This window comes from Microtus oregoni, unplaced genomic scaffold, assembly GCF_018167655.1.
Source record: "Microtus oregoni isolate MIOR12 unplaced genomic scaffold, Mior012 000012F_ref0000307, whole genome shotgun sequence".
Taxonomy (NCBI): Eukaryota; Metazoa; Chordata; class Mammalia; order Rodentia; family Cricetidae; genus Microtus; species Microtus oregoni.
In genome coordinates, this window is record NW_024543071.1 from 49,488,038 (window position 1) to 49,503,935 (window position 15,898).

The following is a 15,898-nucleotide window of genomic DNA, read 5'->3' on the forward strand; positions in this document are numbered from 1 at the left end:
TATCACTCTTTATCTTAAAAAGTAAAGGGAATCTGGGGTTAAGTACACAGAGCACCTAAGTCCTTCGGGTAGTTTAGTGTCAGCTCTACAAAGTAAGCTTTGGCTTCCTGGCACCATGAGGCTCAATCTTCCGGAAGTCTTCTGTAAGTCTTCCAGAAGGTAGGTGAGGAGGATGAGGCAGCCCTCCCTCCTCAGTCACAGTTACAGGCTGGCCTCGGTGCTGCACAGGAGACGGCAGATGACAGACAGCCAGACAATATTATCCAAGGGCTATTTACAAGGGGGCTTTTCCTGTGATCATTTCATAAACGCTACTTCTGGAATCTCTCCCTTGGCCTGCAGAAAGAGAACAGGTAAGTAGAGCCAGATGATTCCTTTCTCACCAGCTCATTTGACACTCCCCATCCCACACCCTGCTGTCCTGGAACTCTATATAGACCAGGCTGGCCTCAGTTTCAATCTGGCTACCTCTACCTCCCAAGGGCTGGGACTAATGACAAGCCCACCACACCCAGCCTTCATTTGACCCTTTTGAAAAGCTCAGAGATCCCTGGTTCTAGCCACAAAATTCCCATACCCTACCTTGAGATGAGTGAAGGCCTGAGCAGATCTGGTGTAGTCCCAGTTATTGTCTTGAAGGCACCTGAAGTGAGATTAGAATAGGAAACCACGTGAGAATCTGACTACTCAAGGGGGAAGATGTCTTCATTCTATAATCCATGTCATGAAGAACTTCACCCAAGTTTTTCACTAAGTTTATACTTTGTTGCACCACTTATGCAAATGAAACATTAAAATGTCTAACAAAAATGACCAAAATTTTACACTGGAATGGAAGGATTTACATAATTTAAAAACTAAGTTGCAGGATGGCAAGATGGTGCAGGCCTTTAATCCCATCCCACCATTCAGGAGGCAGGAGTAGGTGGGAATCACTGAGTCGGAGGCAATTCTGAGCTACACAGTGACTCTCAGGCAGCCAAAGCACATAGCAAGACCCTGTTTCAAAACAAAACTGTTGCAGAACCATATATAAGAGGACTCTTGCTCCAGGTATGCACCTATAGTCCCACCTCCCTTGAAATGATGAGGATTACTGCAGTCCGGGGCTTGGTAAGAGTTCAAGAACAGCTCTGGTAACTTAATGAGACCTTGTCTCAAATTGAATGACAAGTAAAAAGAGGACTGGGTAGCAATAGCTCATGCTTTTAGCCACACCATTCTGGAGGAAGACGCAGGCAGGTTTCTATGAGTTCAAGGCCAGACAAGTACAAGTACATAGTGTAACCCTGTCTCAATAAAAAAGGTGGCCAGGGAAATTAGCTTGGTGGTAGAGTGCCTAGCATATATAAAGTCTGAAGTCTAGGTTTAATCCCTAATTTTACTGTGGGGAGAAGGGAGCAACATGTAAGCGAAAGGGCAACAATTCATTCTTAATTTGTGCTTTGGAATCCCCCCCCCCCCCCAAGACAGGGTTTCTTTGTAGCTTTGGAACCTGTCCTGGAACTAGCTCTTGTAGACCAGGCTGGCCTCAAACTCACAGAGATCCGCCTGCCTCTGGCTCCCAAAAGTGCTGGGATTAAAGGTGTGTGCCACCACTGCCCAACTGCTTTGGAATTATATAATTTATGCAGAAGTCTTGGTGGAAATCTTTTTTGGCTGTTTTCTCTTGGTCCTATCCATGCTCGGCACTCACTTCTGGGACCACTCGAGGTTCATGCCAGACTGGGTAGAGAATGCTTGCAACATTTCCTGTTGTTCTGGGGAGAGCGTGGGTACTGGACTGGACGAAGGTGTGGGTGCAGGTGCAGGCATGGCGAAGGCTCTTTGGATTTCTTCAGGGCTGGCATTCCGCACAAATAATTCATCATTTATAATACATAACCTTGGGGACAAAGAACATTTTAAATAAATAAGACAACCTCTCACTTCTACATTGTCTCTGTTCTCAGATCTGGTGCCCATCTAATGTTACCTTTCATCATTTGACTACAGACTACGTATTTAGGAGGATTATCTCCCAAACACATTAGAATTATTATAGTTGTTACTCAAGCTTCATGAACTTCATATTTATTGCTTTTCTACAATTCTGCTAACTCCCTGAGGAATAATTCTTTCCACTTATCACACTACTGGTGTGAGACTGAGACTGATGCCCAATGTGATAAGCTGAGCACTTACCCTGAATTGCTGGCAGGAACAGCAATGAATGTTCTCGTGAAAGCACGTAGAGAGTCTCGAGACTTCCCATCCACTGCAATGAGAACAGCAGCAATGGCTCCTTAGAGTCACTCAAGCTTGATGTGTACAAAAGGTTCTCACATCATGGTCAGGTAAGGATGGTTATTAGGACACAGAAGAACAGAGGTGGAATGAAGGGACAGATCAAGGAGGACAGGAACAGGAAGTAAGTGAAACTTTGAAAGTCTTGATCCTGTGGCTTGGCAAAGGTATCTGAAGTCATTTCAGTTCCTAAAGCACCACTATGCAAGAGTATTATGAACCTCGTCTAACAAAACAGAAGAAAAGAATGGTTCTGAGGTACTGTAACTTTGCTAGACCCACAGAATAAACACAGGGATGGAAATGGAGACCTGTCTGACTTTTCCATCTACATTGTTCTGGTCCCTAGGTTTTTGTCACACTGCATCTAAGACAGGTAGGAGATAAGATCAATCCAAGATGCTTTGGATAAAGTAGGAAGGTCAGAGCAGAAAAGGGCTAAGAAGATAGCTGGGAAACGAAGGATCGGAGAAAGGTTCAGGACTCAAGATTTTTACCTTCCTTGAAGACTCCATTGACAGAAAAACACAGCAATGTGCTCTGAAAGAGAAAAAAGCACCTGAAGCAAAGAAGGTTCCTAACCAGAGCTTGGGCCTCCTCACCCAAGGAGTGCTAAACCCATTCCCCACCCCAGTTCTGGGCTTCTGTCAGGAGAGTATGTGCTTACTGTTTGGGCACTTATGTCTACCACAAAGGAATTGATGTCATGTTGAGTTTTGGGTAACTCATTGAGGAAGGCAACAACGTTGAGACGTGTATGCTTTAATAGCCGGAACCGCAGGGCTGCAAGTAGAAGGAAGAGAAACCAAAGTTAGGGCACACGTGTCTGCCCTGGCTAGCTCTCCTGACTGTCTCTCACTCTGACTGCTCACACGATATACTTACTGGGATCTTTAAGCTTCTTCACATTTCTGCTGTCTTTGAAGTATTCAGATAAGTTGGTTCTGGAAAATAGGGAGGAATATGGTGGTGGTCAGAAGAGTAGCCTGTATCTACCAAAAAACCCTGTGGTTCTAGGTTTTGACATGTGACACTCACCGGACAGAGTTCGGTGGAATGCTTAGTGAGCAACAGGCCCCATCATGGTAGGCATCTAGGAGACCCTGGCGGTCTCCTGAGTCATAAATTGCATAGTACCTGTAAGGAAAGTGAAAGGAAGAGTCTGAGTTGTGTCTAAAACCAAAGCAACACAGTAGTGAGCTATGCATAGGCCAGTCACTATCCCCAGCCCTAAGGGCCCCTGGGATACTCACTGCTGCAAGAAGTGCAGGACCAAACTCTTTAAGTTTTCTGTTCCAAAATAGCTTCCCTGAAATAAAACAAGACATTAGGATGACAGGACCAGTATGCTTTCCACTCACGAGTTTATAATTCTATCCCCAATTCTGACCTTGCAGGGTGGTAGCATTGTGGGGGCTTCAACATCAAAGGCAATTGGAGGGGGTAACTCGTGGCCATCCTGTGGAAACAGTGAATGTAACATGTGAAGCAGAAGACTTAATTTGTTAGCACACAAAAGAGCAAAGAGCAGAGTCAGAAGTCAATCATAAAACGGCATAAAGATACAGAGAAACCCTGTCTCGAAAAAACCAAAAAAAAAAAAAAAAAAAAAAAGGCATAAAGAGTGTGCAGGAATCTGGTGTGAACTTTTCTAGGATGATGGCTACCACTGTTAGCATATTCTCAAAAGGGATCTACTCATTGGGATCTACACTGGGAGTCACAAAACAGAGGCAAGACCTCAGTTGTGCTTGTTAGAAGAGAACAAATTGTTTTGTTTTTCTGTAACTTTGGAGCCTGTCCTGGAACTAGCACTAGTACAACAGGCTAGACTTGAATTCACAGAGATCTGTCCTACCTCTGACTCCCAGGTGTTGGGATTAAAGGCATGCACCATCACCATCAGGCCTGAGAATGAACTGTTGAACTTACCAGGCGTAATAACTTGGGAAATCGTTCGCGAATGGCGCTGTCAAGAACGGGACAGAAGTAAGTGACGCTTCAGAGCCATCATGCCTCCTGGGCTGCTCTAGGAGCAAATACACCAAAAACCCGAGGAACAGCCCATCCCATCCTCATCGCCCACTCCTTCCCAATCTGCACTTGGAGATAGATAAGAACCCCAATTCCCTTCCTCACAAGGGGTACCCCTCTGGATTGCCTTGAAGGCTGGCTGTCTCTTCTCAGTACCTGATCCCGAGTGCCACGGGAAGAACACTCAGCCCAAGCTTTAAGCCTAGGGCTGCCTTCCCCACTTTGCCCCCCTTACCTTCCACCTACTCACCTGTGCAGCCCCGGGAGGAGGGAATAGGGTGGGAGCCCAGGGGCTCCGCTGCCTCAACAGGTATCCACCAGTTCTGCCAGGTCTGGCCTTGGCCAAGACCAGAACACACCACAAGTATGGCACAGGATGTTGGGGCAGGGAGATGAGCAAGACAGGGCTCAAGAGAAAAGAAGGCAAGAGAAGAGACCAAGGGAAAGGAGAAGAGAAAAAGAGAAAGTAGGCAGGGCAGGGCAAGGACAGGAAGACATGGGGAGATAAGGAGAGGAAGCAAAGCAACAGAGACAGAACTGAAGGCAAAGGCACTTAGAAAAGAAAGGGATAGGGAGAAAGAAAGACCTTCTGATACAGCCCTTTCCTTCAGCTGCCCCTTTCCTGTGGTTCCAAGGTAGAAATGAAGAACAAATCCTATTATAGTGGCTTGTAGTCGCTTGCTGTTGGCCAGGTCTCTGTCTGCTCCCTGGGTCCAGGTCTGAGCTAGGCGTGGGAAGTAAAGCAGCCATGGGGCCAGAAGACCTCCCTCAGAAGACATGAGGGTTTAGGCTCCTGCCGAGTTGGGGGGGTGAGGGTCTATGCCCCACCTCAGTTGGCCCCCAAGTTCTCTCCTGATGGCCCCTCTGCGACTGTGCCTGTCTTAGGTTGTTCCTTCCCTGAGGAATCTTACCCGTCTCTGGCTAACCAGCCATCCTCCGGGGCCAAACAGGCTGATGTGAGGTATGCAAGTGAGGAAGGGGCAATGCCCCTGACAGGGTCATTTCTTTGTCTCCTTGGTAGCAGATGCCCCTGTGGCCTCCACGCCCAGCACCTGCCTTGGGATCCCCACGCCTCCTGGTGGGGCCCCGGCTTAGGTCACATCTTAGGGAGCCCAGGTTTCTTCTCCAGAAGAGCCCAGCTCACAGCACTGGGCAAGAGAGACCAATAGCATGGTAGCAGCCTCCAAGAGGCATCAACCTCAGCACGAACAGGAAAGACCAGGCCACAGCCTTGAATAAGTCAATCATGGAAAGAGTCCCTCTTGGCATAATGGCAAGAGGGAACATCAAAGGACAAACAAGGAAAGGTCTACCTCAGTAGGTAGTCCCAGTTAGTGAGGACTTTCTCACCCTGAGTATACTAGGCTTTTGGGTGAAGACAATCATATGGGTGGGACATATATATGACACCCCCACATCAGAACAGAAAAGGAGGTGTCCTTCCTGGAACAACAGATAGGGAGAATCTAGAAAAGGCTGTGTTCAAGAAGGAAGAAAAAAGGCCAGAGAACAGTAGGTGGGCAAGAAGGAAAGAAAGGAGATCTGGGACAAAGGTGAGAGACACAGAGAGGCAGAAAGGAGTACGTGATCCTCCTCCCAAAGGACAGGTGGTTCCAGCTCAGGGCTGCATGTTCTCCTGTAGACGGGCACTGGTCAGGGTGCATTAGCTCAGCCTCCAAGGGGGTGAAGGTCCCCAGGAGGGGAGACAGAGGCTACAACTGACCTGATATAGGTAGACTGGTCTCGGAAGTTATCACACATGGGGTTTCTGTCAAGCCACAGCTCTTCCAACTTCAGCCCTTTTATTTTGTCTAATTCCCGCTCAGACTTCAACTATGAAGGATAAGGGGAGGCAAAAGGGAAAAAAGAGACCCTAGTAAGGATAGCAGCTGGATCTCCACACTCCCAACCTACCTAAGTTGTCTTTCTTGCCTCCCACCATGGTCAGCCAAACTCTTCTCACCCCCACCATTGTAGCAATGAAGCCAGCCAGGGTCAGTGTGTGATGGCTCAGTGGGGCACAAGTTCTTGCTGCACAAGCCTCACAACCCAAGTTCCAACAAAAGAACCCACAGTGGAAGAAGAGAACCAACTCCCAAAAGTTGTTCTCCGACTTCCACTCACTTGTAACAACTAAGTATTAAAAAATAAAAGCAACACGATGTTTTTGGTCCTCACTTGGTTTCCAGAGAGATTTAAGGTCTTTAGATTTGGCGCTTTCTGTACAATACTGGACATATCATCCAGCTTGTATAGTTTGTTGTTGCTCAAGTTCAAAGACAATAGCTGTGAACAGAACAAAGTTTACAAGTATTACCACACACAGAGCAAGGGTAACTCTGGTCCCTCACCCTACCCTGTTTATCCCACTTTGCTTTACCTCAGGAATGTTCTCTTCAATGATCCGCAGGGTGACCATCATACAGTTTCTGCGGTTTAGGACAGCATCAACATTGTTGGCAACCAAATCTTCAGTAAACACAAAGAAAAGTATGAGAGGGCTTGCCAACCTCAGTGTTTATAAAGACCGATTGCTCCCCCCTCCATCTAGTCAGGACCACTACTGTCAGCCATACCTGGGTCTAAGCGGAGGCCCTTGAGGTCAAGTGCTTGCTGGGAGCCATCATATCGTTTGCTCATGACCAGCTAGAGGAAAGAAAATAGAGAAAGGGTTTAGTGCTCACCGAAGGAGATTTAAGGACTGCTGTACCACTTACGCTGGACTCACCTTGAGCTGCTCTATTTGTTCAGGCTTCAGTTCAAGCTGTACGGTGCGGGGTGGAGCAGAGGCGTTGATGATGATGGATATCTGAAGAGAACACAGACAGGCAAGAATATACGTGAAATAAGTCTGTCCCCAGAACTAATACTTAGTCCTTTTTACTCAGTACATCAGCATCAACCTATCCCACACCTCTGGCCCTTTATCTAACATACCTTTCTGTTTTCTCGATCGTGAATCTTACAGTTGACAGCCTTTAATGCAGAAGCAGTACTGGCATCTTCTACAAAAAACTGGGCCCGTGTGTGTTCATAGTGAAACTAGAAGAAGGAAAAACAAGAACATTAGATTTGGAGTCCACAGGCTTTTGGCCAGCCTCCCAAGCCTGACCTCGTCTTACCTCAACAGGGTTGAAAGGGACACTGCACTTGCTCTGAATCATGCTTAGGAGCCATGCTTTGTCATACTTTTTGCCATAAGGAATCTGGAAGTGAGAGAGAAGGACAGTACATTTCAGTTCTCCTTCTGTATTTTCCGCCAAGACTGAAAAGATTTTTACCATAAGGAATCTGGAAGTGAGAGAGAAGGACAGTACATTTCAGTTCTCCTTCTGTATTTTCTGCCAAGACTGAAAAGATTTCTAGAGCTCTAGAGTGGAGCTCAAAGATAGAAGACATACTTAACATGGCATGCATGAGGCTCAGTGATAGAAGGCATGACACATGCTTATATACAAGAGGCTGGCTCTACCAGCCTCCTGCTCCTAAAGAAAGGATCAGATGTACTAGGCGTGTTGTCACACGCCTTCAATCCCAGCACTAAAAGGGCAGAGGCAGGTGGATTTGTGTGTTCGAGGCCAGCCTGGTCTACAAAGTGACTTCCAGGACAGCCAGGACTGTTACAGAGAAACCCTGTCTTGAAAATTCTGGGGAAAAAAAAAAAAAAGTAAAAAAGAAAGGACCAGATGTAGGTTTCCATTTGAGATACAAAAAGTTCCTTAAAAATCTTTTCCATATACTTATTATTTTTGGCAAGATGCCTCAGACTACATGGCCACACATCAAATGTATTAATTCTAAATCCTAAGATATGTGCTTTACCTGCCCCACAGAAACTCCACAGCCACATAAGCCATTCTTAGCTTAAGTGTTTCTCTACCTCCTGACCCTCCTGAGCACACTCAGCAGATTCCCCTTCCAATTGTCATTGTGCCTACCCTCAACTCCCTTTTAGCCATGTTCTTTTTTTTAAAAGATTCATTCATTCATTCATTCATTTATTATGTGAGCACTGTTCTGCCTGCATTCCAGAAGAGGGCATCGGATCTCATTACAGATGGTTGTGAGTCACAACGTGGTTGCTGGGAATTGAACTCAGGTCCTCTAGGAAGAGCAGCCAGTGCTCTTAACCTCTGAGCCATGTCTCCAGCCCCGTCCCTGTTCTTTTTTGTTGTTGTTGTTGTTAAAGATTTATTTATTTATTATGTATACAACATTCTGCCTGCATGTATGCCTGCACGCCAGAAGAGGGTGACAGATCTCATTACAGATGTTTTTGCGCCACCATGTGGTTGCTGAGAATTGAACTCAGGACCTCTGGAAGAGCAGTCAGTGCTCTTAACCTCTGAGCCACCTCTCCAGCCCCCCCCCCCCCCCCCGTTCTTAAGAAACTCATTCCAAGAGGAAAGGGTGGATAAATGTGATACTTGATTGTTGAGTAAACACTGGACTACATGGATTTGAGGAGCTGGGGGTGAGTGTCAAACACCTTTACAGAGTCCAGTCCCATTCCCCAAATCATCTACTCTCCCAAGGTACTCACTGTAATCTTGAACCAGTTCTTGGTGGTCCCATCTTGGCTAGTCCCAGCCCCTCCTCTCTCTGGATGAGCTTTGTCTCTCCTTACAGTAACATGAATTCGATCTCGCTCATGCCAAGTATCCCCCTGACGGTTAGGCCGATTGGGATAAGGGTTGCTGTTGGGAAGCAGAATTAAATTTCCATAAACACTAGGAAAGATGAACCTGACCTACTAACGAAAGACTACAGCTACTAAATTGGTTTGATCAAGTACCGCTTTACAAAGTGAGACAAGAAAGAATATATATATATATATAAAATATATTTCAGTGGGCCACTATTTAAAGCAGAACAATTAGTCACTTACTATCTTACTCGGGGGCCATCTTGGGGATCATTCATTGCCACATCTCCATCATCTTCCTCAAACCGGGAGGATCGTATACCAGAACCACCCCTTCCAGACCGACGGTTCCCCTCACACTTCCATCGGAAAGGGCCCCGGCCTTTCTTTCTTCTTTGAGGGAAACTAACACGGTCATCATGCTCTGGAATCAGAAACAGATACAGAAATTGGTAATACATCAGTGGTCTGCAGCCACTGTCTGTACTCCTGAGAAAGACATACTGACTACAAAGACTACCTCCATACCTATGCCCTAGACAGAGTAAAAAGCTTTCTGTAGGACGTCAACATCAAGAACAAGTTACTGGAAAACTGCAGGGCTATTGAAAAATAAAAGGGTCAGTAATGTACCTCAAGGGGCTGGAAAGATGACTTATTCTTTGTTTTGCCTCCCCCGCCCCCCTTTAAGACTTATTTATTATGTATACAGTGTTCTGCCTGCATGTATGCCTGCAGGACAGAAGAGGGCATGAGATCTCATTACGGATGGTTGTGAGCCACCATGTGGTTGCTGGGAATTGAACTCAGGACCTCTGGAAGAGCAGTCAGTGCTCTTAACCACTGAGCCATCTCTCCAGCCCCTGGTTTAGTTTTTTGATACAGGGCTTCTCTATGTAGCCCTGACTATCCTTGAACTCAGAGATCCACCTCCCTCTGCTTCCCTGAGTGCACCCCCAGCCACCTGGCAAGATGATTTTTTTTTTTTAAATTTATTCTTTTCTCATACAGTACATACCAACCATAGCTTTCCCTCCCACCACTCTTCCCAGTTTCCTCCTCCCCAGAAATGAGCAGGTCTTCCAGTGATGTTAAACAAACAGCATAACAAGACACAGTAAGACAAGATAAAACCCTCATATTAAGACTTGCAAGTACTGGGCAGTGGTAGCGCACTCCTTTAAATCCCAGCACTAGGGAGACAGAGGCAGGTGGATCTCTGGGAGTTCAAGGCCAACCTGGTCTACAAGAGGTAGTTCCAGGACAGGCTCCAAAGCAACCAGAGAAATGCCGTCTTGAAAAACAAAACAAACAAACAAAAAGACTTGACAAGGCAACCCAGAAGTAGGAAAAGGGTCCTAAGAGCAGACAAGAGAGTCAGAAACATCCCATCTCCCACTGTTAGGAGTCTCACAAAAACTCCAAATCTAAACAACCATAACATGCACGTAGAGGACCTAGCACAGACCCATGCAGGCTTCATGATCACTGCTTCAGTCTCCATGCCCCTATGAGCTCTGCTTAATTGATTCTATGGGCCGTGTTCTGGTGGAATCCTCAACTCCTCTGCCTCCTACAATCCTTCCTCCCCCTCGTCTATGGGGTTCCTTGAGCTCTGCCTAATGTTTGGGTGTGGGTCCCTACACCTGCTCCCACCAGCGGCTGGAGGAGTAGTCTCTGATGACTACTGGGCTAGGCACCACATTTAAGAGCACTGGCCAGTCTTCTAGAGGACCAGCTTTGATTCCCAGCACCCACACTGCCATGCTCAATTGTCCATAATGTCATTCCTGAGGCTGCCATGGGCACCCCACGCCAGGCCCTCACGTGGTATACAGATATACAAGCAGGCAAAACACTCATATGGATTAAAAAAAAGTCAAAAAGGAAAAAAATGTAGCTCAGTGGTAGAGTGCATGCCTAGCACACTCAAGGACCTGGGTTTAATCCCTAGCATCGCTTCAAAACAGACAAACAACAACAGCAAAAGGAGAATTTTCCATTTGGGTATGGTAGACCATGTTTATTATACCAACAGCTGGGAGGTAGAGGCAGGAAATCAGGAATTCAAGATCATTTGCCCCTACATACCAAATTTAAACCCAACCTAGGCTACATGAGATCCTGTCTTAAAACAAATTAAAAGTTTAAAAAGGCATGGTGGGTGTGGGAATTCTCTCTACAAGTTCATATGAACAACCTTCGAAATCAGTGGATTAAGAGGCTGAAGAGATGGCTCAATAATTAGAGTACCTGCTGTTCTTTTAGAGGAACCAAAATTGGTTCCTAGTACCCACATAGCTTCTCACAACTGTGCTCTGCCATGTGGATACTGGGTATCAAACCTGGTCCTCTGGAAGAGTAGCTCTAAAGTCATCTCTCCAGCCCAAGGTACATTCTTGACTCTTCGATATTCAGTATCCCTATAGTTTTTCAATAACTTGGTCCTGATGTTGATGTCCTATAAAAAGTTCTTTCCTCTGGCCAGGGCACAGGTGTCTGTATGGAAGTAGCCTTTGTAGTTACTTCCAGGAAATCCAGTACCCTTTTCTGGGCTCTGCACGCACTAGACACATACATGCAAGCAAAATATCCAGATACAGAAAAATAAAATAAACAAATCCTTAAAATAGTAACAAAAGGTGAATATATCACAATTATGTATATATACATATGTGTATAAATATATCACATTATGTATATGTATAAAATTGTCAAAAAAAAAAAGAAAAAAGTTAAGCAGAAACAAGTTCCTTTATGCAAACAAAAACAAAAAACATGGAAATGTAACCTGACACCTGGAAATGTAGCACGATTAATAAAAATCAGAGAGAAAAATTGGGGTTCAACCTGAAGGTCAGAAAAGCAAAATACCCAGCCAGTGGCTTTTACCTTTACCTCAGTCTGAAATTGTGATCTTGCCTCCAGAAATCTCTAAATGAGACTGTGTCTGAGAGCTGTCTCCTTTTGTCTTATATTCCACTCTGGTGCTGGGATTAAAGGTGTGCACCACTACCAACTGGTTTCTATGGCAAACTAGTGTGACTACTGAGATTAAAGGTGTGTGTCACCACTGCCTGGTCTGTAAGGCTGACCAGTGTGGCTGCTTTACTCTCTGAACTTCAGGCAAGCTTTATTTATTAAAATAAAAGTCAAATAAAATATCAATACATGGAAACCTTTTGAAATTTTTGATCTTTTGCCATACATACAAATGCAAAAAACAAAAAAAATGTACAAATATGACCTATTTAAGACCCCCTAATAATAATCACTACCTCCTTGCTCTTAAACTGTTACTCTGAATTTAAAAAATGCTAGTTTCTTTGAGCAGAAATGCCCTGCACCTCAAGGGACTTATAGATTCGGGGTCTGGTGATATTTCCGTATCAGGGTCCTGGAATGTTCTCTAATACAAACCGTGTTTGAAGCAGGAGGATTTCAAGTTCCATATCAGTTAAGCTCCTGCTTTAAAAAGGAAAGTAAGCTGGACATAGGTACATACAACTTTAATCCCAAGAGTTACAGAGGCAGGCAGATCTCTTGAGTTTTCAAGGCCAGCCTGGTCTACACAGTGAGTTCCAGAACAACAGTCAGAGCTACACATTGAAACTTTGTCTCAAAATTTAAAAAAGAAAGAAAGGGGACAGGGAAGGTAAGTAAATAAAACCAAGCGTAGTAGTACACTGTTTTTTTTTAATATTTATTTATTTATTATGTATACAATATTCTGTTTTGCGTGTATGTCTCCAGGCCAGAAGAGGGCACCAGACCTCATTACAGATGGTTGTGAGCCACCATGTGGTTGCTGGGAATTGAACTCAGGACCTTTGGAAGAGCAGGCGATGCTCTTAACCACTGAGCCATCTCTCTAGCCCCCTAGTACACTGTTTTTAATGCAAGATGATCAGAGAGGCTCAAGTTCATTCTCTCATAGGTAGAGTTCAAGGCCAGACTGGGACTGAGACCCTGTCAGTCTGTCTCTCTCTGTGTCTACATATATGTATTTGTGTGTATATATATTTAGACACATACACAAAAGGAGGGCTGAGGGTACAGCTCAGTACATAAAGTGCTTTACCTATCCTTCACACACACAAAAAGATCACCAGACTGAGACTGAGGCAGGAGAATTTGAAACCTCAAGTCAGTCTGGGCAACTTAAAAAAGATATCAAAAAAGGATGGGATGGGACTATAGCTCTGTGGAAGGGGATTGCCAGGCACAATGCAAGGCCTTGTGTTCAACTCCCAGCACAAAATAAATAAGTGTGTGAGGCAGGCATGGTGGCACATGTTTGCAATACCAAACTTGGGAAGTAGGCACAGAAAGACTATAAGGCCAGCCTGGGGTACTAAGGCTGACCCTATTAGGGATAATTAGCCTTTCCCAGTAATGAGTCCCTAAATGGTTATTCAACCCAAATGGTTAGCCTTAAAAACAAGTACATGCAAGTAACACTAAATGGACTCAGCAGGTTGTATGAATTTGGGGGAGGGGCAAGACATGGAAGTGATTGGAGGGAGATCATGTTAAAATACACACACACACACACACACACAGAGGTTTTTTTTTTTTTTTTTTTGGTTTTTCGAGACAGGGTTTCTCTGTGGCTTTGGAGCCTGTCCTGGAACTAGCTCTGTAGACCAGGCTGGCCTCGACACACAGAGGTTTTTTGAGACAGGGTTTCTCTGTGTAGCTGTCCTGGAATTCAGTTTGTAGACCAGGCTGGTCTCGAACTTACAGAGATTTGGACAGTTGGTGGTGGCACTCACCTTTAATCCCAGCGCTCGGGAGGCAAAGGCAGGAGGATCTCTCTGAGTTCGAGGCCAGCCTATTCTACAAGAGGCAGTTCCAGGACAGGATCCAAAGCTACATTGAAACACTGTCTTGGGGAAAACAAAACAAAACAAAAAACCCTTAGAGATCTGCCTGCCTCTGCCTCCCAAGTGATGGAATCAAAGGCGTGGGCCACCACTATCCAGCATATAATTATATTTCAATTAAAATAAAGGTTTACTGGGCTGAGGATTTTTCAGGCCCTGGATAAATCAGCACCACACAAACACAAAAAGGTTCATAACTTCAAGAAAAATCTACCTAATATCCAGCGTCCTGAAAACAAAGACCCTCAACCAAGTGACCCTAGCGAAAAGGAGTAAGATAAAGAAACAGTGCAACTAAGGTTCATTGAATAATCTCCACTTCGAGTCACTGTGTTCCAGGTCCTTGGTAGAAAAGATCTCATTGACACACACCACAAACTTGGGAAGACAGGTACACACATGAAAGAGGTAGAAAACAAGACCTTAGCGCTTAACTCACTGGGGTTAGCACAGCCAACTCGAGAGTTAAACCTCAGCTGTCATACTGTCCTCACCACCACGACGAATTAACAAGTCAGGGTAGTTGTTAGGGCTAGAAAACTGGTAAACATTAAGGAGCAAGCTGCAAAACCGCCTGACCGGAGGACCAGAGCAGCCAGCCCACGAACAAGGCACTACTGACTCACATTTAAAAGAAGAGTCGGGCCGCCAAACTGAATTGACAGGCATCAACCACCCTCGAAGTTCAAAGGAATCTTGTCACCCCACCCCTGAGCCACAGGTCCTCCTACGCCAGAATCTGAGCGAGTCTGGAGCCCCCGGGTCCCGCGGCGCCCCGTGCCCCCTGCCCGCGCGGCCACCAATGCCCATGAACGCAGAGCTCCTCGCGGCCTCCCGCCCCCGGGCTTGCGGCCTAGGCCGGGGCCGCCCACTCCGGCCCACCGCGCCGCCTCCCGGCCCGAGGCCCCGCACTAACCGTTGTATGGTTTCCCTTCGTCCGCCATGGCACAGGCAGGTACAGAGGCGGACTCAGGCTCAGTACCTGACGCCACCAAACGCCCGAACGCTCCGGCGCTCAAGACAGAAGCTCTCCTACCACCGGCGCCACCGCATTTATCCGGCGAAGCACGTCGCGCGCTGCCGACGTCCCCAGGATGTGGGCGGTACCGCGGGGCGGGAACGCGCTCTCCGCGCCTGCGCAGAAGCAGGACGGCCTCGCGGGGGTGGGGCCAGGCCTTTCGAGGCCCGCCCACAGCCGGAGCTCCGGGCTCGTTGGCTTGCTGGCCGGCCCCGCCTTCCCGCTTCTCCACCGTGCCCGATGATTCGCGGGTCTCCCTAGAGCCGAGCTGGTGGCTATAGCCCTGAACTCAGAGCAGGGACGAGGGCTACACAGAAGAATGGAGACCTGGCCTCAGTGGGAATAACGGCTCACAGTCCCTGCTGAGATCCCGGCAGCTTGTAAGTCGCAGCTGAACTCCTTGCCAGCCGCAGGCCTAAGTCCTCCCAGCTTTCCTCGACTCTACGATGGATTATGACGAAATAGAAAATGGAATGTAAGCTCCACCGAAACAGGAACTTTAAGTAAGGCACAGCTTTTCTTCCTGCAGCACTCCTAGCTCAGTATCTTGCCAAGCGTAAAAACCCGTGTGAATTAAAATCTAGTTCCTTGTAGGTCCTTCACAAATTGCCCGATCAAAAAAGACAGAATCAGGCCGCGAAAGATGGGCCACAACTTTATCCTAATATTTGGGTCGCAGAGTTGAGGCCAGCCTGGTCTACACAGAACTTTCAAGAACAGCCAGAGCTATGTAGAGATATCCTGCTTTAAAAAAAAAAAAAAAGGGGGGGGGCTGGAGAGATGGCTCAGTGGTTAAGAGCATTGCCTGCTCTTCCAAAGGTCCTGAGTTCAATTCCCAGCAACCACATAGTGGCTCAAAACCATTTGTAATGAGGTCTGGTGCCCTCTTCTGGCCTGCAGGCATACAAGCAAACAGAATAATATATACCTAATAAATAATAAATATAAAAAAAAATCAAAACAACTGGGTATGGTGGTGTAGGTCTTCAGTACTTGGGAGCTCAAGGCCAACATTGTCCACATAGCGAA

General features: G+C 46.3%; 1 protein-coding gene across 1 annotated transcript; it reads right to left on the reverse strand.

Moving 5' to 3' along the window:
• Nucleotides 1-6: 6 nt before the first annotated feature.
• Nucleotides 7-15,407, reverse strand: Nxf1 (nuclear RNA export factor 1). The gene is made up of 21 exons (XM_041660705.1): nt 14,768-15,407; nt 9,209-9,389; nt 8,864-9,017; nt 7,443-7,526; nt 7,258-7,362; nt 7,049-7,129; nt 6,897-6,966; nt 6,701-6,789; nt 6,499-6,606; nt 6,044-6,153; nt 4,219-4,255; nt 3,677-3,745; nt 3,540-3,595; nt 3,325-3,423; nt 3,172-3,230; nt 2,954-3,069; nt 2,784-2,826; nt 2,185-2,257; nt 1,697-1,885; nt 583-643; nt 7-336 (listed from the first exon to the last, which is right to left on the reverse strand). The coding sequence occupies exons 1-21, from the start codon at nt 14,793-14,795 to the stop codon at nt 298-300; spliced, it is 1,851 nt and encodes a 616-aa protein (XP_041516639.1). The 5' UTR covers nt 14,796-15,407; the 3' UTR covers nt 7-297.
• Between the last annotated feature and the right edge of the window lie 491 nt (nt 15,408-15,898).